The 26,103-nt window shown below is 41.0% G+C and overlaps 1 protein-coding gene across 1 annotated transcript in view; it reads right to left on the reverse strand.

The window, feature by feature from the left end:
* JAZF1 (JAZF zinc finger 1) overlaps positions 1-26,103 on the reverse strand; it is a 195,372-nt gene that overhangs the window by 14,122 nt on the left and 155,147 nt on the right. Inside the window, exon 3 of the mRNA XM_054161204.1 lies at positions 16,368-16,564. Within this exon, the coding sequence (XP_054017179.1) occupies positions 16,368-16,564 (197 nt within the window). The remainder of the gene's footprint in view (positions 1-16,367; positions 16,565-26,103) is intronic.

Here is a 26,103-nt window from a genome sequence, read left to right on the forward strand (position 1 = left end):
ACATATGTAATACAACAGAAGGAAACCCAGGGTAGCTGAAACCAAGCACTGTGCAGTGCTACAGACACTGGTATTTTAGATTGCAAATGCAATTCCAGTTAATTTTTTTCTCTCTTATCCCAGTAAACATCTCTGAACCTCGCTCCTGGGAGAGGAGAGGCAAATCTGTTCTTAAAGCCAACTGCATGCTTGGCAGCTCTGCTGTCACTTGAGGGAGCTGCTTGAGATGGTTATGGTTTGTCAAATGGGCACTTGCCAAGGCTGGCAGAGACATCCATCTAGCCTTCTGCATGATCACAAAAGAGCCACAAAATACCACTTACAACTTACTCTTGCCTTGGCCTTGTGCCCAGCAGGGTGGGCTGGCCCAGGGCACGTCCCCCGCAGTAGGTCCTGCAGGCCATGTGGTCTGCGGCAGTTGCTGCTGGGCCGCTCTCACACACGTCGTGCCAGGAGCACATCCCTTGCCTTGCACTTCACCCAGTTATGCTGCCAGCATCCTACTCTTCCTCATGACACTAGTCAGAGCAGGATTTGGCCAGGAAAATGGCTTCTGGAGAAACCACCTTTCCTTCCAGTCCTCTCCCAGCTCAGATTGAGTATCAAGCCCTGAATAATTAGCTGTTTAGGAATTATTACTACTCAGAAGAACTAACTTTCCACTGTCTCTGCCTGAAGCAAGGCTCAGTTAGTGAATAAGCACCAAGAGAATCTAAATAACACACCTCATGTAACGGTGTGAATATGGATTCAAATACAAAGAGCTACATGCATCATTTGAATGCTGTCAGTGAGTAGGGTCTGCTGTATCAAAGGTGGGAGCATTTAAGCAAGGAAGGATAGACACTGTTGTTTCTGGACATCCTCTACCCTCTCTCAGAGTCACCAGAGAAATGCCAAGTATAACTTGCACAGCCACATAAACAGTCTGAAAAGATACTTTCTGTAGTTACTCTGGATGGTGGTACCTCAAACAAGAACCACACACAAGTAGTTATGCACCCACCCCATGGATAACCTTGGTGTTTTAAATGAAGTGGTAGATAGGTGAATTCCAACATCTCAAAGCACCTTCAGTTTTCATTTAAATGTAAGCTCAATGCTGAATTTTAAGAGACTGAAAATGTATTCAATGACAAGGTTTGAATCCACTTTGGGAAGCATACAAACCTGTGAGACTCTAGGGGTAAAGACCAGAACGGAATCTACAGTGTTTCGGCATAGAAAGATTTCAGCTGAGCTAGTCTGTATGGGAGATCATCCTGAAACCCTGGAGGTACAGCTAAAATGATAAAGGTACAAAATAAGCATAAAGGCTTTCATTTAAAGTACTAGTAGCATGGCATTAGTGTTGCATATTCTTATTCACTTTCAGTATAATTGGAAACTACTTATACATGAAATCTGGCCATTATTTGGGCTATAAGGGCAAACATCACTATTTATACTCAGGTGAAAATAAAATACTCCTCCAGAGCCAACATATTTTAAAACTAGATTTCTACAACTTCATGTAAACAAGAATAAGCTGTTAAATGCTGTATCAAAGGGGTTGATGGAACACCTGGACTCTCTCTGGCCTTGGGAGCAATTGTGGCATTTTCTATCTCGATATATATCTGTATCTTGATACCAGTACATCAAAGCACAGTCTTTGAAGCTGAAATAAAAAATCCCAATCCAGAGATCATAACTCCACTGAAAGAAGATTGCACACCTAGATAGGTAGATATGTTACAACATATTTAATGTAGGAATAGAATAGAATAGAGTAGAGTAGAGTAGAGTAGAGTAGAATAGAATAAACCAGGTTGGAAGAGACCTTCAAGATCATCGTGTCCAACCTACCACCCTACACCACCTAATCAACTAAACCATGCAACCAAGCACACTGTCAAGTCTTCTCCTGAACACCTCCAATGATGGTGACTCCACCACCATCCCGGGCAGCCCATTCCAACGGGCAATCACTCTGTGTATAGAACTTCTTTCTAACCTCCAGCCTAAACCTCCCCTGCTGCAGCTTGAGACTGTGTCCTCTTTTTCTGGTGGTGGTTGCCTGGGAGAAGAGACCAACCCCCACCTGGCTACAACCTCCCTTCAGGTAGTTGTAGACAGCAATAAGGTCACCCCTGAGTCTCCTCTTCTCCAGGCTAAGCAACCCCAGCTCCCTCAGTCTCTCCTCACAGGGCTTGTGCTCCAAACCCCTCACCAACTTTGTTGCCCTTCTCTGGACTTAATTCAGCAAGTCAACCTCCTTCCTAAACTGAGGGGCCCAGAACTGGACACAGTACTTGAGGTGCGGCCTAACCAGTGCAGTGTACAGGGGCAGAATGACCTCCCTGCTCCTGCTGGCCATACTGTTCCTGACCCAGGCCAGAATGCCATTGGCCCTCTTGGCTGCCTGGGCACACTGCAGGCTCATGTTCAGTCTACCATCGACCAGTACCCCCAGGTCCCTTTCTGCCTGGCTGCTCTCCAGCCACTCTGACCCCAGCCTGTAGCTCTGCATGGGGTTGCTGTGGCCAATGTGCAGAACCCGGCACTTGGATGTGTTCAATCTCCTGCCCTTGGACTCTGCCCATCTGTCCAGCCTGTCGAGGTCCCTCTGCAGAGCCTCTCTACCCTCCAGCAGATCAACATGTATGTAAATAAGCGTGTAAGAAGCTCAATCAGTTAAAAAACAATAACCAAATCTCCATTTCCAATTACTTGCAACCCAGCAGCTAATCACAAACCCACGCATGTGAGGAGCCAGGGCTGGGAAAAGCAGTCAACTGATACCACGGCTTGTGTTCTGTAGAACAGGACTTTCTAAGAAGGCTGCAGAGGTGCTAAAGCAAATTGTTACAATGTCACTGCACAATGTGCCCTTGAGGTTTTATGGTCGCGCTGCGCCAATAGTCTCGGGAAGTTATTTTGCATTCTTACATAAACTTCCCCCCCCTCCCCCCTGGCCCCCAGCCCTGTTTGCCACAAAAAAGGGCTTTCAATAACGTGTACAATCTCCTGTTTATACACAGTGCAGGAAAAACACGAGAAACCCAAGAACACAATCTCCACTTTAAACATATTTTAAAACTAGATTTCTACAACTTCATGTAAACAAGAAGAAGCTGTTAAATGCTCCCCCAAAAAGGAGCACAACCTTCCTGGGATTAAATGGCAGTGTTTGACACTTTTTTTTTTTTAAATGATGAAAATAAATAAAGCAAATAAATAAATCAACCTAGCAGACCCCTCCCAGCTCCAGGCTTAACCTGCAAATGAATGTAACAGTAATAAAACCTCTGCCAGCTGGAATCCTTTCTTCGCCTGGCTTTGGCACAGGCAGCGAGAGCAGGTATACATTTGAAGAAAAACATGTGAGTTTTGAGTCCCACCTTTAGTCATGGGATGTTAATTGAACTCTGGCAAATGTTTAAAGATATTCTCCAAATGTTCAAGAAAGAATTAAAACCAGTTGGGGCTGAGAAAAAGAAACAAGCCATCCTTCCTCCCCCTTCCTCTCCCCCCAGACATCTGTTACAAACTTATACTCCAAAAACCACAGCGAAGAGCAGTCATAATTAATGTTAGTTTGGTTTTTCAGTTCCAAGGTCTGCATTCTGAGGTTAGAAATAGAAAAATACAAGTTCAGGGTACTATTACTGTACTTAAGGGCTCTCCTGATGCACATAACAAAAAGGCAGGTTTTTCTTTTCTTTTCCCCCTTTATCATAAAAAAAAAAAAGGGTATCAGGAAACAGTTTCATGTTTAAGATAAAGGATTACAATAAAAAGCACCTCCATAAATGAACTACGGTTTATGAAGCTATGAAAATACATTTGAGATGTGTTTTATAACATTGGGTTAAACATGCTTTACAGCTGTACAAGAGCTATGCAGCCACTTATAGCACAGGCCATAAAGCTGCTAAGGCACAGTCCTTACTTGCCCCGACTGCTGTGTGCCTTGCCTTCAGCACACAAACTCAGCCAGGATGCGTTGAGCTACCACCAGGCTGCAACCCAAGGGCTCGCTATCACTGCACAGGTAGCACTCACTGCACAAGAAGTGCTGCTGGTTTCACTAGGATTCAGCCACATGGAGATTTCTAAGATGCTCCCAGACCAGCCCTTAGACCCTCGGGTGTGAATGGACTCAATCACGGCACAGGAACACCACAGCAGGCTGCCTGCGGAGGACCAGGGGGCGGCGGAGCTGCAGAGACCCAGGGCAGCTCAGCACTCTTTCAGTGGCTTTGAGCCACGGGAATTTCACGCTTATGAGTCCCAGGAGGGTTGCAAACCCTTGACCAGCAATGAGGGAGGCAATGGCAGACTCTCCATTTCAATGCACTGAAGGTCAGGAAGATATATTTTGCACAGGAATACACTTGATCCCTCCCTCTACCTGCTTTTAAATGCGCTGACCACCCAGACTAAAGAAACTCCTTCAGTATAATTTGAAAGACAGTGGCAATGGCAATACTCAAGAATTACCAGTAAGGACTGACATGCCTATTGATTACTGAGCCAGGATCAAGGCTTCTGTCATTCTGCCTACATACTAAAGCTACAGGAAGGAGCTGCTAAGTTTTAAAATTGATCCTCTTTCATGTTTCTAAGAAATGCGCTTTCAACATCCAAACCTAAGAACATGCTCAGCAGGGAATAACATCTCCTCTCCCTTTTAAAAAGCCCCACAGATTCTGACAACACAAACCCTGCACTGTGCCTGGCATGCTGTCCCAAACCATTCTTTGAGGCTATCACTGTTTCAATCAGGTGTACAGAACATTTGCTGGCAGGTGTGAGTTGTTTCAGATGATCTATCACTGGGCTGAAGCTGAAACGAAGTACTTTTCAAGTTGTTATTTTCCATTGCTCCTTGGCATCTGGTATCCTTTGGCATTAGAGGCAGAAATGCTGAGAAACTGCTGTGGGTGATGTTGTCTGACTATATATGGAAAAATCTTACAAGTGGGAGCCTATGCTAGCATGGACAAAGCACTAGCCTTCATCTTCAGCAAGAATTAGGGCGGTGTCTTCCACCTGCCAGGCCACAAGCACTAAAAAGATGAAAAAAGTGTGTAGTTTTGGGGGGTCAGCAAATATTTCATAGCCTTGAGCTTGTTTGGTAATCCATGAGAGCTACAAATAACCCTAGAGCTTTTCCTAGAGTTCTACATCATCTTGATGATCATGGACTGGCTGACATTGACTCATAATGCACCATTTCCCCCGTGAAATAAAGCTCTCTGTTTTAAGCTATTGAGTGTGCAACGGTATGTTAGTCCTTGCTTTTTACTACTTGTGATTTGCTTTGGCCACAGTGCAAGGAAAACTCAAACATTTGCTGAAGTTCCACCATCTTCAGCACACTGAACTGCTGGGTTAAATAACTATGGTTTTTTTTTTCCTTTTCCTTTTTTTTGTCCTGCTATGCACTGTAAAAACTCCTTGAAATCCATAACTACATACAGCACAAGTAGGGCTAGAATGACTTTTTTGGAGTTCTCAAGGCACTATAATGGTACAAATAAACCATTTGTGCTTTCAGTTAATTTTCAAGGTAATTAGCAAATTACTTATAAAGCCAAATAATAATAATAATAAAAATCCTTCTACCAATCAGCCCTTGCAGTTTAAACACACAAACATGAATGGCATCATTGTTACCCAGAACTCCTGAAGCTCTTTTTTCATCATCAAGATATTCCCTCATGAAACCAGTTATGCCACAAGCTGTGAAAGGCAGGCACAACGTGTATTATTTCCCCATCTGTAGGAGTAAGGTCCATGTACAGTGGGTGCACTCCTACACAAAAATCCCTATTACAAATTAACACAGAGATAATCTTCACTTGAAGTTTGTTGTGCATTTTCTGTTCTCAACCCTGTTGAAAATGGTTTGCCAGGTCAGACTACTACGATGGGGGTTATAAAACAGTTCCTGCGCTTGGAAGTGCTTTAAATCTACAAGTCATGTTTCTATTGCTGCTTTGTAGCTCAAAACCCAAAACTAGTGATGATTTTATGAGTTGCTATAGTCTAGACAACTCAGTTACTTTTCAATGAAATGGTTCCTTGGGGAGAGTACTGTGAAAATTCCCATACAATTAATGACAGGTAGGTGCAACTAAAATACAATTCTACAGCACAGTAGCTTTACAGTTGCTGGTGCAATTTATGTCTGTATCAAACAAGAATGCTCTGAAGAGGCTGGAAAGATGAAATACAACAAACAGGAGGTTACATGCAAAGCTACCTGTAGTAGGAGGTTGAGATAAGATGCAATGTTAAATTTTTTGTGCTTTCTCCTCTGGCAAGATTCAGTTCTAGAGGGAAGCACACAAATCTAACCACTGAGTCAATCTTCCCAGAACATATTCTTTATAGCAAACTAGGTTCAACACATTTTTACTGCCAAGGCAACAAGCAAATGAGAAATTTATCAGAATTATAAGGGAAATGCAGACATAATGCAGGAAAAGGAAGAAACCTAGAAAGTGCAGAGGAAAGCTGTGAGAAGAATTGTGATCAAAACCCCCCACCTATCATGTCTTTCCCCCTCATAGCACAGCCCTATTTTCTCCCATCAGCTATTTGTACCCTAAGCTGACTTCCCTCTATATACACTTATGAATGGCTTTAAAAAGTAATTTCAATTGTTATAAGCACCACTTTAAAATAATGTCATTTTTGTGAAGGCAGTATAGGCCTTTCTCTACTTAGGTGATTAGTCTAGGATGGGATTAAAAAAAGGACTAAGCAGGGGAGGTTATCATGATGTGTGTCCTTGTGGAAAACGCTGAAAAGGTTAGTTACAGGGGAATCCCCATTATTTTGCTCCATCTTTAGAAGATTACAGCCTTGGAATCCTGAACCTCTGAAAAAATTAGATGTTGGCAGATAGGGGCTGGGGGTTTGCAGAATTCTTAAAGACTGCAGTCTTTAAGGAAGGACAATTTGGCCTTCCTTGAAGGACACTGAGATACTTGAACGTGTCCAGAGAAGAGCAACAAGGCTGGGGAGATGCCTTAAGCACAAGCCCTATGAGGAGAGGCTGAGGGAGCTGGGATTGTTTATCCTGGAGAAGAGGAGGCTCAGGACAGACCTTATTGCTCTGTACAACTACCTAAAGGGTGGTTGTAGCCAGGAGGGAGTTGGTCTCTTCTCTCAAGCAACCAGCACCAGAACAAGAGGACACAGTCTCAAGCTGCACCAGGGGAAGTTTAGGCTGGAGGTGAGGAGAAAGTTCTTCACAGAGAGAGTCATTTGCCATTGGAATGTGCTGCCCAGGGAGGTGGTGGAGTCACCATCCCTGAAGGTATTCAAGAGGGGATTGGACGTGGCACTTGGTGCCATGGTTTAGTCATGGGGACTGTGGTGACAGGTTGGACTTGATCTTTGAGGTCTCTTCCAACCTTGGTGATTCTGTGATTCTGTCAGAGAAATAGCCATCAAGCCTGGGACAACTGCTATATTTTTGTTGGGGTCCAGCTGAACTGCAGAGCAAGCAGCCAGGTGCCTAGATTTCAGCTAGATTTCAATAGATGGCACGTAACCAAACGGTGCACAGGAGAAAAATCAAGATACTGCTTGGTAGATTAAAAATAAAATTGAAATAATTTAAATAGAAAAGTTGTCTCTGTAAGCACTTGTCCTGTTTAGATTTCGTGGGCAAAATATCTCTCCTTTCCATTCTGCACAACTATTCTACTTCCCCTCCTAACTCTTGGCACTCACAGCAACACCTTGGTGCCACAGCCCCCTCTGTGTTCCTGATTAACAGTAAATATGAGACACTGATCCATCAGTGGAAGTTATTCTTACTTAGTGCCACTGTTTTATCAGGATTCCCTGAAAACTCATCAAGAAAACAAACTCCAGTCTGCTGGTGGTCCCTCAGCAGAACAGACCTTCAGGCACTTTGTTCCTGGCAATCTAGGTATACTAGGGAATCACTGAGCAACAGATCTGTGCAGGTTTGACTAAGATAATGTTCTTGGTCTCCATAAGCATTCAAGCTGTTTGATTTGGGGCTCTAAGTTAGTAATTATTTGTCATGCATTCACACCCAAGATATGATAACAGATCTGTTGCTATGCATGGAATATGAGATCATCTTTTCTCCACAAATCCACAAAGCTTGTGTTTCAGTATGTTCTGAGAATGCAATTACTTCAGTCTGGTTTGGTTTGGCCAGTGAGTACCCAATGCAATACATACTCTTGTCTCTCTAAGGAACCTGGACAGTCACCTGACAGCAGATGACAGTGAGAAAAGAGATCCATTTCTGAAGCACAGTGATGAGCAGTTGAGCATTTTTCACTCTGGCTCCCTAGAAGGGGAATGTAGCATCTAGCTCTGAAAAAACAACATCTTTTAGCTGTTGCTGGGAACAAATCTGACCTGTGCTAAGAAAACCCCTATAGGAAATCATTGCACTTTAACTCCTTGTTTTTCATTGTTACTGGAAACCTCCTCCTACAGTTGTACTCCTTAAGGCAGAAACTAGAGACTACCACAGATTTTACTTATTATTCATGCTCAGTCACAACCTCAGCCAAAAGCTCAGGTTATAATGTCACACCATGTCTAAACACACACACACACATTATATTTAACTCATATGCTGAGCTACTGTTCTGCACAATGCCATTCATGTAAAAAAAGAAAAGTATTAATTTTTTTACAAGAACACCAATAAGGCTCTGTTAGAATAGGTGCCTCAGACTTCTAAATGCTGGGCAAACACGTGTCTACATTAATTAGTGTGCGGGGTTAATACAGGCCCCCAAACCCTGCAGTTGGATGGAACCATTTTGGCTCAAACAATTATAATGAAAGTTCCCTTTCGTCATCTGCACAGAAATATGAAATCCTGGCATCAGTGAATTCCCTCAGTTTTGCCACAGACCACAAAACAGTTGCCTTGAGATATTTTATGGTACCTTGCAGGCCTGAAATATCAAATGCATTCAGACACACTTTCATTACATTGGAGAACAGAATTTGGTCTTCATTTTGTGAAGTATGCCTTATTTGCCCATACTGTTTATACAAGAGTGGGTCTATATATCTAATTTTTAATAAAAACACAGTACCCAAAGTTCTTTAATCTCTGAACAGGCAATTAAGCAAACAGAAACTTCTGTCAATCTGAATAACTAATGAGATGGTTCCACAGACATCTGAAAGTGTGACTTTTCAAGCCGCAGTAGAACTTGGTTGATTTGTGCTTTACTAAGCTAGACACCCCATAAGTCAAACACACAAAAATGTAGCACTCTCAGCCCACTTCTCAGCACTGATTTAATAAAAGAGCCCATAAAAGAGCTCATATTTCTACTTTTCATTATGTTTGCAATGACATCCGCGTGATACTACGCGGCATTAGCAGGAGGTGCAGCGATTAGACCCGCGCATGTACAACACGCTAACGCAGGTGAGGAGGGTTGGAAGCGAACGGCTAAAGGCAGGCTTTTGTGCATGCCTCAATTCTTGCAACTCTACAAGCACAGAATACTTAATCCCAGTCTTGTTACGTGCTCCAAGTCAGGCATTCATCTCCTCAGTACTAGGTGCTTAACATTAGAAGCGTGCTTCAGTGCATGACCTGAGTTTGTAGATTTCCCAAAACCCATCACCTCGTACTTGTTTCCCCTGACCTGACCTGACCTGACTCCCAAGGCTAATTTCCAGCACCTTCAAAACCTTAATTACAAAAATATTTTTGCAGTGCACTGTCCTTAAATATAAAAAAGCCCAATCATACAAAAATGCAGGCTTTGCTGGTGCAGATTATGAATGTAATGCTTCGCAGCCTACCCTGAATCAACCTGACAGAGTTCAGATATGCCACCTGCTGACAGAAGCCACAGATGCTGATAAAAATAGCAGTCCTGTTACAAATTCACATTAATTGGGCTATACATTAGTAGTACATCCATAAACAAAAAAAGTTGTAGCATCTAACTCCTCCTTCTCTACATTCTCAACTCCTTTGTGGGGGGACACATCCTTTACATTTCTACTGTCCATTTTAAACATAAAAAGTACTTAGCTCAGCAGATCTCTTTTTCATGCTAGATTCTGTTTAGCACGCTGCTATAGCACTCTGCACAACAGCTGTCTGTGCCATAGGATTACTTCACTGTTGAAAGCATACCATATGGAAACGATATGAAATGTTAACTGCTTTGATTACTGTGAAGAGGAATGAGCTTTTGCCATACAACCAGACAAGGCATTTTTAAAAACAATTTAAAGATACAAATATTAAGCACACCTTTAGACTCTAGTTTCTGTCATGCCTGTTACTCTGTTTCAATATCCACTTCCAATGGCTGGTTACAGTTCTGTTCTGATTGCTATTAACAGCAAACAATGAGTGGTTTTCTTTCAACTTTTGCATTCTTAGAAAAGGGAATAGGCTCATTCCTTCATGAGCTAGTTATCCATGAGGGCAGATGCTATACAGTGCAATTATAGGGATGGTATCTCATGTCACTGAGATAACATTACTTGAGATAACAAGGTTTATTGGGAAAACTCAAACTGCCACAGTGTTTTGCTTCCTAAAACCAAAGGTCCCACGGCAGACAAGCCCTTAATGGACCAGAAGGCAAGGTGGATCCATACAGATTCATTTCTGAGTCTAAATTGCCTCTGGCAAAAGCAGAAAGCATATTTAGATGTAATACACAGACTTTCCTCCTGTGCAAATTAGTCACCCAAAGAAAGAATAATGAAGCTCTAAATTGCTTCATTAATAGTAGCAAGAACTCTATGTTAACACGAGAAGGAAGCTGTAAGTTTTAGGTCAATGTTTTGCCAGTAGTTGAACTTGAAGCCTGAACAAAATCCAGCTGATCAAGAGAAAAGATTATTAGTGTGAGTTATAAAAATCTATTCATTTTGTTGAATAGAAGTTTCTTACATACACTATTTTAACCTTAGAAGATATCCCCAAATGATGTAAAAGAAGCACAATTCTCTCTCAATTACTTTGTTAATAAAACCCACAACAAACACAAAGACATTTAAGATTGTTGTAGATAAATTTAAGAATACAGACAACACTAGGTGTCAAAAGTATTTCCAATGACATCAGGCTCTAAAAAGACACACTAGGTGAAGATTTGTTTTAGTAATTGAAAATACATTGATTTTCACTCTGTCTTTAAATCACATATTATATAAAGTCATGGTTCACCACTACCATGATTTATTAGAAACAAATTAGCCCATTTCACATGATATACAACTGGCTGGAACAGTGCAGATTAAGGATTACTGACACAGCTACAAAGTGGTCTTGATTTCAGTTTGAGAATACGCTCTGTATACCTAAAAAACTACTTAGTTGCTGTAGATATAATGAATCATCACTCAAGCAGTATCCTCAGATAGTAAATGTAATGGTTTCTACACCAGTAGTACTAACTTGAAGGCTTCAGTCATGTTTTTTCAGTCTTAAAATACTGCTGTACTGAATGTTTAGGTACACTTGATTACAGTATTACTGTTTAGATCTCAGATTCTTTAAAGGTTAAGGTCAATCCTACATAATACTTCTTACTCCAAATGAAAAGTAATTATTACTGTCATGTTTTACTAGAAAGAAAACAAAAAATGAGATTGAAAAGTTAGGCATTTTCTGTGGATAGAAAATGGGGTCACTTTTTGTCAATATTGAGGGTGGGCTACTGGAACTTTTCAGGAAGTTTGCCATACTGAGGAAAGGCAAAACCTTTCCAATGCAGTCAATCAGAAATGACCACATAAATATGACTCCCCAGAAAGGCATTTCTCTTAATTAATAAGATAACCATAGTTAGTCACCTACTTACATGACAGCTGCAAATCAAAACAGGTCCTGCCAGTACTCTCATGGGGGCAGCTATGACCACCCATGAAAAGCTTCACTCTTTCATCTGCTTTACAAGTGAAAGGACTGACAGACAGCTGCAGCTGTGCCAGCCACCCATAGCATCCCTAGTGGTGGCTGCAAGGATGGGCTTCCATCCACTGCCCAACATGACCAGGCAGTAAGCAGGTCTATAAACCTATTAAAAGAGCATAGATGTTCTAAGTTGTAGTCTATTAAAATCAAAATAAACAGGAAAGGAAGTCTGAGAGCCAGTTGCTTCAGAGCAAAATCTAATGCTGAGGTTTTCAAATATTCCAGCTTTTCTGGGGGGTTGAGGTGGGTGGGGTGGGCAAGGCTTAGCTTTGAGCCATTAAAAAGCCAGTTGGTAGTATTAAACTCTTGCTTTAGGAGATATAGATATATATGAACACCAAAAACTCACTCCAGGCTGAAATTTACTATCCCAGGCCTGAAAAAACAAAGGAAAAAAACAACCCACCACAACCAAAATGTCATAAATATGGCAGAAAAATCAAACAAACACAAACCAGTGGTTTTGGGCACTCCTTCAATGCAAAAGTGGCTTTATTTGTACTAATTTTTTTTGAAGTCAGAGATTCATTGCTATGAATTACTTTTGTACTTAAAATTGGGCCCCACATTATTTTAATGATGAATTACCAAGAAGGTACTATCCATGAAACTTGTTCAAAGCTTTTGAGTATCAAGAGATATGACAGGTTCCAAAGGAATGTCAATGGTCTGACCTACACTCCAAAAGGCAGGAAGCTAAGGGTGGAAATTTCATCTGTGAGCCACAGAGATGTATGAAAACATTAAAAAATAGTAAGTGTATGTTAAAAGATGCAATGTCAGCTCCATTTTTACCCATAACTAAACTTTATTAGTTTTGTGGGTTTAAATTTGACATTTAAAAATAAAGGCAATGTAAGTTTTTGGGACTTAATTGAGCACTTCTTAACTAAAGAAAATAAAGAGATATTTCAATGTTTGCACTGCTAATGTCTTTCCAAAATAAGCTATGTGCTGGTGTTACTTAGCTATACTCCCCTATCACCCTAAGGAGTCCATGTTGCTGATGGAAGCCAATTCTCTTGCTAAATTCCACCTGTGAACTCTAACAAGAACATTTAAGCCTACTGAACAAAGTCTCCTGGGAGACACTGTTGTTAAAATACAAAATGGAACAAATTTTTCTGCAATCATCAGAGAATGCAGGTCTTAAGAAGAAGAGAAAACTCGTTACAGGAGAGGGAATAAAAAGCCAAATGTCAGAGGGGAGCACATGCCAGCCACCCCCGAGGGAACAGAGGGGAGGTACAGAAAATTAACCGCTGCATTTCTACTTCCCACCAAAACCACAACTGGGCTGTACCAGGGGGCTAACACATAGAGAGTCTGCAGATAAATACGTGCCTACCTCATTACCTGAGAAGAGCCTTAAAGAGCACACTTCTTTGCTGAGTATTTTTGCTTCTACATGAATAATCTCATTTATGCAGAAGAAAGTGCTACTCATACACATGCAGCATTTGCAGCACGCCTGCCTGTCAGCTTGGGAGCCGCTCAGCTCTGTCTGCGAATTTGGCCTGCAGTCGTCTGGCACAGATCTTTACCACAAAGCTTAGAAAACATTCTCTGCAGCCAAACCACCTTGAGCTGCTTCTTATCGAATTTCACAAGCTAGATGGCTTTGGGTCTGGTCAACGCACAGGTGAGAGATCGTTATAGGAAATTAGGCCTTGCTGAAAAATGACACAAGCAGCTTAACGGCATCAGGAAACGGCGAGGCTTAGCTGCAAGGATATGCATGAAGCTGGGATTCAGGCAGCTGCCAGCTTCACCCAGCAGAAGACTACCACACCTAGCAAAGTCAGCATTAGCAGCACACCTCAAGGAAGAACAACACATGGACAACAGGACCCAAGAGATTAGCGAGGCTCCTCCTTTCTGCCTCAAACAGGAATGGCAAGCAGCCATATATGCCCTGCTAAGAGACATGCATACTTGTACACCATCTCTCCAGCCTGTTACGGTGTGCTTTCTCTTTGGCATCTAAGTTGGCACCACCTTGGAGTTATACCTTGTGCAGTCACTGTATGTAATGCCAGGCACACTGATTTCCTTAGACATGAACAAAATCCAAGATGGGAGATAATAAGAGAGAAACTACCACTCTGAATGTTTCATTAATAAATTGGGTCAAAGCAATCTCATTTTATTTTTTACAAACTATGGGTCTAAAGGAGGATGAGGACAGTGATTATATTTGGATAATAGCAAATACTTAACATCAACCCAGATGATGCCCTTTCAGACAACCAGCCTTCTTATTTTCTCAAGTCCCCACAACAGACATGTTTACCTGTATTCAAAGACGAGTTAACAAGAGTTTGCTCGGAGCACAAATCAAACAGGATCGCACTGAAGGAATACAGCAATACTCTTCATTCTCACTGGATGCAGTGGAGGGTATGCCTGTAGGGCTTGAAAGTTGTGTAGGCACTGTGAGGCTGAAATGCAGGACGATTTACATACTCTAAATTGTTGCCCTGAAATGGATCTTGCCTAACTGTCCTTGCTTTTACCACCTTGCTAATTGACTGCCATATATACTTGCACTTAAGAGAAAAAGATTCACATCAGCCAGTAACAGACACGTGAGTTGCCTATCTAAAATTAGTCCACTGGCCTTCCTGGGCTCCCTCTGCAGGCACTGCACTGACAGGAAGAGAAACTTGCCTGCAGCAGGACTTTGATCACCTCCTCAGTTCTTGCCATCATAGAGAATACAATCCTATGCCAAGCAAACACTGAAAAATTCTATGATTCTCAGAAAAATCTCAACACTTATTTTAGGTTCAGAAAAAAAATATTAAGATGATAAAAAATGCAAGTCCTGGGCTGAGAGAGACTGCTGAAATGCAACTGTGTTGATAGTTAATTTAAAAAAAAAATCAAGAAAGACTGTACAGGTTTTGCTACCAAGGTTATTACAACCCCAACCCTGGCACAGGTTTCCAAAGGGGAACTTGGAACAGAGGGTGTAGAAAATGGAAGCTGATATTATTTATAACCTGACAGGCAGGATACACAGAAACTTGGTTAGCCAAAACAAGCTGATTCTTCAAGACAGGGAAAACAAAATTCTGAGTAACTTCAATAGTTTGAAAAAATATATAAACAGTAAAAATAAAAGTATTTCACTAGACAGATATTGGCTTTTTTTTTTTCTTTCCAGTACTTGATAGAACGTGTTTCAAAGAATATATCACTAACCAAAGGTGCTGACAGATGTGCAGAAGTTATACTACCTGAATCACGGATTAGCCTTTCCAGGAGCAGCTGTAGAAAAAGCAATACAATAGAAAACAAAAATTCCTTGACATCTATAGAATGTCAAGGAAATGAACCAGTTTGTTTCAAATAGGAGATAGTTAAGAAAATGTTCTAAAATTGTCTCTATTACAGTAGGACTTCATCGTTGAGCTGTTCTCAACATGTTTCTCTTTTTCATATCCAAGGACACACTGAACAAACAATTCATTTCAGAACTTCCAGACAGTGTTGGAAAGGACCACTGCAACCTTTACATTTAATCATTAATACTAAAACACTAAATAGCTTATATAAAGCCCATGGTATAGCAGCTTATCAAAGCAGGGATGCTCAGGTGATTTCCTGTCAAGAAGAAATTATTTATTACAGGACAGATTCATTATATGCATTTAGCTTTTAAGAAGGAAACATTAGTAATTAATCTGAAGTGTATCATAATTGGCATAAGATCCCTACCAAATGTAAATCCCAACATGGGCCAAGAGACCTGGTTCAGCACAGCATAAAACAATTTTCAGGTTCTCTAATCAGTGCAAAAAACTCCCCAGGGATTTTATACCTGGGAAAATCACTGGAATACTTGTTTTTGAGGAAGGCACAACACAGATCACTGTCTAAATACATCACTTTTTCTGAACAGAATTTTTTAATGGAAGCTATGTCTGCATGATGACAGCAGCTGAAATTCCTCTCTGTCCACTCATTTATCTATGAATTCTAACTCCCTCAAAAAACAAACAAACAAACAACCCAAACAAAAAGATGAAAGGAGTAGAAGTGGGGTGGGGGAAGACGATCCTGACCACTTTTACTTGCACCATAATCTGGCACTGTACCACGTGCAGAACTCTCCTACTGATACATTGGGGATCTTCTGCACATCTGGTATTTCTGGTAAGATCAGCTTCTTCATGTAATAACTTCAGCTGTGTTTTTTAATGTTTAGTGTCCTCTGCTTTAGCAAAGAGTTTGGAAATAAATGCCCAAACACATCTTAGAGTTTGCAAACCAAATGTAAATAAAAGAGCCTGATGCTTTCCTGGATTATACTTCGGGGTCTTTCTTCCCAGTGCCTCAGTGTCCAGTGTTCTGCAAATGCCATGTAGCAAGTTTGTTTAGGAGAAACCAAACAGTAGGTGCTTACCTGTAGGAGTACTACTGCGAAACGAAGAGGAGGGAGTGATTGGAGGGGTGACTGGAGGAGTAAGGCTTCCACTGCTGTGGCGAGGTGGAGTAGATACATTCCCACGGGACACTGTGCTTGACAAAGTCAAAGATAGTTTCGGCTGAATCTTTTTCTTCAAAGACTCCTGCTCACGGCGAGCTGCATCAGTCATAAATCTAGAACAAGGACAGCCATGAGGATTAAAGGCTGAAAATCTCCCGGCAGGCAAGCTTTAGGTAAAGACAAAGTATTCTTTGCCCTCAGTGGCCATATAGAGCTTCAAAGTCTCACAGGACAAGTTCCTCCACAGCACACAGATTTCAGGAATACAAACTTCTCCATCAGAAGCTTTATTCCAGTGTTCCAGGTCTGTGCCATTTACATGCCACCTACATCATATGAAATCAATGTTTTTTAAACTCCATACAGTGATCAGCATCGCACACTACTGTAACTATAGTCAAGCCTTTTCAATAACTCCACTGAATCCTTCACTGAAAAAGCAGTTGAGAAGCATCTGTGACATGGCACTATAGGACAGCTTCTTCTCTGAGCCTCAACCAACAGTTTAAAGTAATATCAATCAGTGTGTTTGTTTTGGCTCCACAAAACCCCAACAGATCGTGAGCGGTCACAATATACGGGCTGTTTTGGTGGGACATGAGTGGATTCTACTGGTCTTAAGTCAGGAAAGAAGGGAAAAAGGAAAGAAGGAAGGGGATAGGGAAGGGAAGGGAAGGGAAGGGAAGGGAAGGGAAGGGAAGGGAAGGGAAGGGAAGGGAAGGGAAGGGAAGGGAAGGGAAGGGAAGGGAAGGGAAGGGAAGGGAAGGGAAGGGAAGGGAAGGGAAGGGAAGGGAAGGGAAGGGAAGGGAAGGGAAGGGAAGGGAAGGGAAGGGAAGGGAAGGGAAGGGAAGGGAAGGGAAGGGAAGGGAAGGGAAAGGAAGGGAAGGGAAGGGAAGGGAAGGGAAGATTTTAGGCATCTGTACCAAATATGAAAGAAAATTTTTGTCTAGATATCAGAAACCACCTCCTTTTAAAGAGATATTTGCATTTTAACACAGCCTCGAAACACTGGGCATAAAATTGTAAGCACCATCATAGCAATAAAGATGTATCCTGTCCATCCATACCACGAAGGCAATAATAAGTGAATCTTTGTCGTGATACTTAACATGCAATCTGCAGACACTAATGAGCAGGTATATGACACAACAGCTTATCTTCTTTCGACACAGCCACTGCATCATGTCAAATGCAGAGATGGCATTTTTATGAAGTTAATATTTAAAAAGCAGATATCCATAGTAACAGTTGGGTTTTAAAACTCTCTTCTCTAAATAAGGGCACAGATGGGACCAAGCAGTCCTCAAATGGTAGTCCAAATTTCATTTAAAAAAAAAAAAAAAAGTAAGAAAAAGAAAAAAAGAAGAGAAGTAAGATTGGCATTCAGTTACAGATTTGTTTTCCTCTAACTAGGAAATCTCTAATCCACTATTTTTGGAATTTTTACTACGATGCATGCTTGCTTCTGGATGGGAAATTTTACTCCTTAAGAAAATGTTATGGCAACATTATAAATCCTTGAGAACTTGGAAGATAACTTCAAGTGTGAGATGTTAAAAGCAGAAGCATGAAGGCTGCTATTTAATAAACTCAGCCACAAATAACAATGTTAAAAAAATATTGAGGTATAACCACTGTGGTTGAAGTCCATAAAAGTCAGGAAAATACAAAGCTAGAGCTGAAATTTCTCCTTCTCCTGCTAACTCGCTCCCACATGGGCTAACATGTTAGGTATATTCTAGAACATCATTTGTTGTCTACGCCATAAACCTGAGAGAAAAGGAAGGCAGAGTCTGTTGAGAAATTCAGTTCCTGACATCTTAAGTATGGAATTAACCTTTTAAGACCCAAATAGTCCCAGTACATGTTTGCTGAAGCATTGGCAGTGCTACGGCTTTTGAAAAGGAAACTTGTCTAAACAGGTTAAAATAAAACATTTGCCAGCATTTGAATTCAAATGCAGTATAACACTTGTGTCCAGGTATGGTAGTGTTTATCAAAGCTTACAATGTAAGCATTTTAATGAGGGGTATCCAGTGGTTATTTCCAACTAACGCTTTAATTTTCCTGTTAAAAAGTACATTGTGATGGCAACATCAAAATGAAGCATGCTGGAATTAAGGTTGAATGCTGGTCTCTGCATTCCATGATTGCAGAGACCAGCATTCCATGATTGCATGCAAATTTTCTTGCCTCATTTAAATGGACAAGATGTGTAGGAAACAGAAAATTAACTGTAACTAATGAACATTACTGAAAGATCATTTAGGTCAAATCCCATATCTTTGCTTAATTCGCTCTTACCATCTTCAGATGTATCTCCCTGCTGAGCAAATATACCTCTGCTATTTTCAACTCATTCCTAACTTCATAACCCTGCCCCTCCAGTCTCACCACTGTGCAGATTTTAGTCATCTTCCCTGTTGCATAGGATGGTGTTTACACCCCACAAGCCTCTCTCTCTCTCCAAAGCCAATACAGGCACAGTGAAACAAGGAGAATCATTCAGTTCACAGCTATTCACTGACCCTGTTTTGACAAGCATGCTTACATCTGGTTTGTAATGTCACTGAGGAACCCACTCCTTAGAAAGAAATCTCTTCTACTCTCATTTTTTTCTTTCCTTGCCCTTTCACATTCCTAACAATTCAAACCCCTGCTTCAAAATACAGAGGTGCAATGATTACTTAATCAAGTGCTTGCAGTAAGATTAATATACATGGGCAAAATATAGTATTTGCCTCCTTTCGTCCCCTGGAATGGTTCAAGTATTTTTATTGAAACTTTCCCAAGAAACTCAGCCTGAAGGAGACACCCAGCATGGAAAATTTCAGCCCCAACAGCAGAATGTTGGCAAAGCAACATGCAACTGAAACAGTCTTATAATGGAAAGTGTTGCACAACCTTCCATATAGGTGGCAATGCAACGCACACCGCGTTAGCTGCTGTTACCAACATGGAAAGTCACAGAAAATCAAGGAAAAGTTCAAATGAAAACCCAATTATTTTCAAATCAAACCTTTGTGATGTCCCACTGCCCCCAAACCCTTTGGAATCAAGACTCAACAAAAGCAGAACACATTCTCCCAGAAAATTCCTTGAGCCAGCATGTACTGACTGTTTCAGGATCATAGAATCATGGAATTGTTAGGATTGGAAGGGACCTCAAGGATCATCTAGTGCCAACCCCCCTGCCATGGGCAGGGACACCTCACACTACATCAGGTTGCTCAGAGCCACATCCAGCCTGGCCTTTAAAACCTACAAGGGATGGGGCTTCTACCACCTCCCTGAGCAATCATGTCCCAGTACAGCTTTCCTGATGATGTCAGAGTTATATTATCATAATACTCTTACAACACACAATTCTAAGACAGTTTAAGAGCTCTGGACTCATAGACCTAGACTGAGGGCAAGGGTAACTATAAAAATAATCAGGGTTAAATAAACTGCCAGTTTTTACTTGCCACATCACTTGAAAGGGAAAACCCCAAACTGATTGCCCTTCAGAATATATCTTCTTAACAATGGCCATAAAGGTACGAGATGCTCTTTCCTCTGCCTCACTGTTGCAGCTTGCTGATGCAGTAAGTTAGCTCTGCTTGAACCAGATCTTCTTCTGTGACCACAGACTTTTACACAGAGAGAGAAAAAATACCTTGTGGGATCTGTGTAATAATTTGCTGCATTTGGTTTCTTCATGATCTAGTCTCTAAAACACATGCAAACAGAGAAGATGATGCAATCACCACAAGTCTCATGTTCTCCAGTCATTAGTGAGGGAAGGGTGATTGTTCCAAGCTCGCAAAACAAGATTACGCTGCGGAGATGCTCAAGCCCAGGACTGCTCCACAACATGTCCAGTTGCACATCAGCTCAAAAAGAATGACAGCACTACCCCATCCCGTGCCTTGCCAACAACAAGCTGCACTAAAACACAATGGGCAAAGGTAGCATAACAGAATTAGCACTGACTTTTTCTCAATAGCACAAAGAAAATGTTGGAAAAACATTCATTGTAACATACAACTCATATTCATGTTAGCCTAATTTGGCTAACCTGTACTGGGAAAGCCCCATCACTTTTCCCAGAACATAAAAAAACCCAACCACAAATCTCAGCTTGCACCACTTGTATTCAGCACACTGTTCCTTAAGGCAACATTTGGCCAACCCCAAGATTGAATGGAGAGAGAAAAAAAAATCCATGGTGTTTTATAGCAGATCTATGCTACCTTCTGGTTGCATTATATTTAGATGAAAAGTGGTCAACTGTCCATGACAAATGGGGCACACACTAGCTTAACTACATACTGAAAGCCCCACATTAATTCTCCTGCTTCTCTTAACACCTATCAGAGCAAAACACTGGTTACATCTGGTTTTTCCCACCATCTCCTCCCACTTTTGTCTCAAGACATTTGTGCAATTCTTTGTCAGTGTTGTAGCAAGAGAAATATGGAGGTGGGAATGGTAATTTTAGCTTCCAGTCTTCAACACATAGCAGCATTTAGGGACAAAAAAAGGCTAGGATGGAAAGCATCTCTAGTTGTACAGTATGTCTGCTTCTCAAGACAGGACCTCATTTCACTCTACTGTAGACAGTGAAATACAATAGTTAAACCCTTAGGCAGGCACTGGCCTCCACACTTTCTGCTGCCTTCACAAGCAAAGACAAGGGAAGATTGTTCAGTTTACCTGATGCTGTGAAGAGGAGAAAACTTGAACTAATAAGTTGAACTATTATTAGGTTGAGGAGAAATCTGCTGAAATCTAAATCGTGGGAGTTCACCAGTAGGCTGTCTTGTCTCCTGAGAGACAATCAAAAATGGGGAAGAAACAGCACAAAATAATAATCCTCTCTCAATTATTCCCCTGAACCTATATCACATTTCACAATAAGCCCTAACTAGATCAAACAAATCATTAAAGGTCATATCTAAGTTTCTGCAAAGATCAGTTTCAGCCCAATAAATAAACACCACACATCTAAATTGGACTTCAATGGGCACATTTATCTGAGATCAGGTCTTAACAAAGGAATTCAATGTTTGTTTTCAGTACTAGTCATACTCAGATTCATCTACTGCAAGCTTTCCCTATGTCCTAAATAAGGAATTTTTATGACAAAACTGATGAGTATCTTGGAGAGACAGGAAAGAATCAGATTTCTTTTTTATTATTCATCTCAGGAATAGTTTACCACTAGGACAATTCTTTAGTTTCCATTGTTCAGTCTGCTTTCCTGCGATGTAAAAATATTGTCACCACAAAATCAGCTACAGCCCAACACACATTCTTCTGAGTATGTGCACCTTCCTTGGACATAGCAGAGATTATTAGGCTGCACATTACCATGAACCGTGTTAAAAGCAGACTTTGCATTGCATTTCTGCCTCATCACTGAAAAGACTCAAACACAACTTGCAGTGATACTCAAGATTGCTGTCAGTAGTCTCAGGGCTGCAACCCTAGGAAATCTGTTCAATATGAGCAAGAGTTCAGAGGGTTTACTTTAATTGCCTGCTCTGCACACATTCTTTGAAAGATTCAATAAGATACAGAATGTCCACCAAACAGCTTGTGCTTCTAGCATGGAAAATTGGCACAGAGTAATTTCAGATTTAAACATATGTAAGTGGAGCTGATGGACAACGACATGGCAAATAATCTACTATCACCCAAGAGGAATGAAAAAAAAAAGCAGCAATTACCTAACCATCTCAAACCATTTCCTTGCCTACAGTAAAACATGTGTCTATTCACTGTTGATCAATACAACAAGTGTTAAAAGTACCAGAAAGCAATTTAGTATCTCTTTTGATTTTGAGAATATACAGAAAAAACCCCAAACCCAACACATCAGTGTGAATTACATTTCATATTTAGGCTAACATAAATCTCAAACATTGGCCAGAAGCTCTACCTTCCTTTTTACTATCTATTTAATAAATGTAACATTTTCTGTTTGGAAACAGAGGGTTTTTCTCGTGTCTTGGTACTTTTTTCCCCCCTCTGTTTTTCACTCTGTTATCCTGTTAGTACCATGCTTACACTTACTGTACCTGTATCTGCTTTTCATGGAGCACCAAAATAATCCTCAATTCAGAATTTAAAACCAAAAAGAAATGAATCAGTGTTGTATCTTCTATCTAGCATAAACCCAGATGTCTATTTAGAAATGAATATTCTGTTCTGAATCTCCCAGAAAAATAAATTTGGTTGGTTGGTTGTGGTTTTTTTTTGAAACAACATGAAACATTGGCCTTTTCTTTCTTGAATTTGCAAAAGTCATGCAGCAAATGCAAAGTTCAGGACTGCACTGAATCTTATTGTATTTTTCATTGTCAGGAAAAAAAAATAGGCACACTGCACAGATAACAGTGGAGCAGTAATGTAATCAGGACAGAGTCAGTCTTATTTTAAATATTTCATGCCTAACGAAAATTCCTTTAGTTATTCCCTAGAGGGATAATGGAAACTTGAGAAGCCTGCATCACCTTTCTGCAGTTGTTTAAACAAACACAAAAGACATTCTATGTTTAAAAGGAACACAATTAGAGCTCACTGAAATCAACTAAAGAAAGCAAAACCAATTTCCAAAACGTTAGAAACACAGTGCAAGTTCTCTTCCTTTCCTTCCCATGCCTTCCCCAGTTTTTTCTACCCTACTCTGAATTAAGTGAGTTTCAGAATGGAGCTGTGACTTATCTGCTGTTTCAAAACTGTAATTTCCATGGAGGAAGAGACAACATTTAAGCAAAAGAAATATTTCCAGAAAGTAGCCACTGTTTGGCATGATATTACCACCTCTGATACAAATAGATGAATTTTAAAAGCTGTGATAACCTTCAAACACATCCAATCAAAGCACACACTATGCTGTCCTCTGCCTCACCATCAGCATAGTACTTACCAAACTAAATCTGGAGTTTCACCACTGGTAAAGAAAGAGGAGCATTTGGATAATGCACTTGGGACAGATTTTCAGAAAGCTGCAGCAAACCCCTGCCTTTAGCACAAGGCAGCAGTCATCATTTCAGAAATCATCCTCCCTGAGCTTACTAACAGGCTTATTAAGACATTCATCAGCTTTGCCTCCACTTACAGCCATTAACAAACAAACCCCTCATCATCTGCTGCTAACAACAGACACTTTCTGGATTACTGCTTATTGATTGTTGACTATAACTTCATGAATTCTTACATTTCAGTTCATACCCTCACTAGTACACAAGGATAACATAGAATCATAGAATCAATAAGGTTGGAAAAGCCTCAGAGATCATCAAGTCCATCCTATCACCCAACACCTCATGACTAACTAAACCATGGCTTCAAGTGCGACATCCAATCCCTTTCTGAACCCCTACAGTGATAGTGACTCCACCCTGGGCAGCACATTCCAATGGCCAGTAACTCTTTCTGTGAAGAACTTTCTCCTCACCTCAATCCTGAACTTCCCCTGGTGCAGCTTGAGACTGTGTCCTCTTGTTCTGGTGCTGGTTGCCTGGAACAAGAGACCAATCCCCAGCTGGCTACAACCTCCCTTCAGGTAGTTGTAGAGAGCAATAAGGTCTCCTCTGAGCCTCCTCTTCTCCAGGCTACACAACCCCAGTTCCCTCAGCCTCTCCTCATAGGGCTTGTGCTCAAAACCTCTCACCAGCCTTGTTGCCTTTTCCTGGACATGTTCAAGTGTCTCAATGTCCTTCTTAAATTGAGGGGCCCAGAACTGGACACAGTACTCAAGGTGTGGCCTAACCAGTGCTGAGTGCAGGGGCAGAATGACTTCCCTGCTCCTGCTGGCCACACTATTTCTGATCCAGGCCAGGATGCCATTGGCCTTCTTGGCCACCTGGGCACACTGCTGGCTCATGTTCAGCCTACTATCAAGCAGTACCCCCAGGTCCCTTTCTGCCTGGCCGCTCTCCAGCCACTCTGACCCCAGCCTGTAGCACTGCATGGGGTTGTTGTGGCCAATGTGCAGAACCCGGCACTTGGACTTGTTAAATCTCATGCCCTTGGACTCTGCCCATTTGTGCAGCCTGTCAAGGCCCCTCTGGAGAGCCCTTCTACCCACTAACAGATCAACACCTGCTCCCAACTTAGTGTCATCTGCAAACTTACTAATGGTGGACTCAATCCCCTCATGTAGATCATCAGTAAAGGTATTGAATAGGACTGGGCCCAGCACTGATCCCTGGGGGACACCACTAGTGACTGGCTGCCAGCTGGATGTGGCACCTTTCACCACCACTCTCTGGGCTCGGCCCTCCAGCCAGTAATGTCACATGGCCTTATATTAGAACTAAAATGAGTAACTTAGCCATCCATGATGTGAAATATAAGAGGATTTAAATATTTTTTTTTAAACATGCAATTTTTCAAATGCACAGGGGCAGTTTTTAACTTTGCATCACATATGCAAAAGCACTCCATTAATTTTCTTCATATGAAGTTGCTATGATGAATAGCCTCACATGAAAGGGTAGTAATGGCATCTTTTAGTAATACTCCCAACTAGCAGTTTTTCAATTTCAGTATTTTAAAGTTATCTTGCATTTTACGACTTATTAAACTACTTTATGCTGCTTTGCATTTGCATTTTATTTGTAGAAATTCTAAACTCTGATAAATTTCCAACCTCCTTGGAGAAGATGGAATTAAGCTGCTCAAAAGAATAAAAACAGGGGGTCTGCATCTACTAAGTTTGACTTGAATCTCAAAATAGTTGTTACATGGGACTAAGTAGTGTACCAGCCCTGCTCTGGCTCCCTGCACAGGCTCCAATATTGTCAAATTGCCTAGTTCCAGTAGGATCTTTTAACTTTCAGATGTGCTTAACCTAAAATATCGTATTTTTTTCCATTACTGGTCCACCCTCTTTCCTTCTTGAAGAGCTTATTATAACTATTTATGTAAACCCAATTTATTTCAGTCAGCCCTGCATAGAAATAGATCTGTGTACGCATGACATGCACTTTTACCGTTGGACTTAGTTTGGATTTATTGATGCCTCAAGGACTTTTAGCTCTAAGAAGCAGGGAGCTGAAATGTCAAGTATTTTATTCCTGTGATGTTCCATTTACGTCTGGGTATTCTTGTGTCATTTCATACTGAGTTCTCCTGAGAATTCAAGTCAGCATCTAAAGACAAATTCCTCAAGCAAGAATGTAAAAATAGAAATTATCACAAACCATTGTTCATTATCTGTAGGGATGCCTAATACCAATCTGCATAAATAAGCCAATCTTCAGTATTTTACACAGCAGTAAACACTTTAACCAACACATTTTTCAGTCTTCAAGAAATGCATCACACAGTGTCTGCAGTGACTCCTCCAGCAGCATCGATACAGTAAGCAATCCAGAATGCTCATTTAACAACAACATGGTAGAAGAAACCGTGCCAATAAGCTGCATTAATTCTTAAAGCCTACAGATGCTGATTATCTTTTGAAACAAACCCACCAAAGTCACTAGCAATGCTTGCACTCACTATTTCATTTTAGTTTTAAAGAAATACTAAATGTGTTTGGGAGAACATCAACACAGAATATGATCCTCCCGTTGAGAAAGGGCATTCAGCTAAAGAGATGCTCTCCCAAGCTTAAAATGGAAGTGAAGATTTAGATGGAGAAGCGTTTCTTTTA

The sequence above is a fragment of the Dryobates pubescens genome, chromosome 4 (genome assembly GCF_014839835.1).
Source record: "Dryobates pubescens isolate bDryPub1 chromosome 4, bDryPub1.pri, whole genome shotgun sequence".
Taxonomy (NCBI): domain Eukaryota; kingdom Metazoa; phylum Chordata; class Aves; order Piciformes; family Picidae; genus Dryobates; species Dryobates pubescens.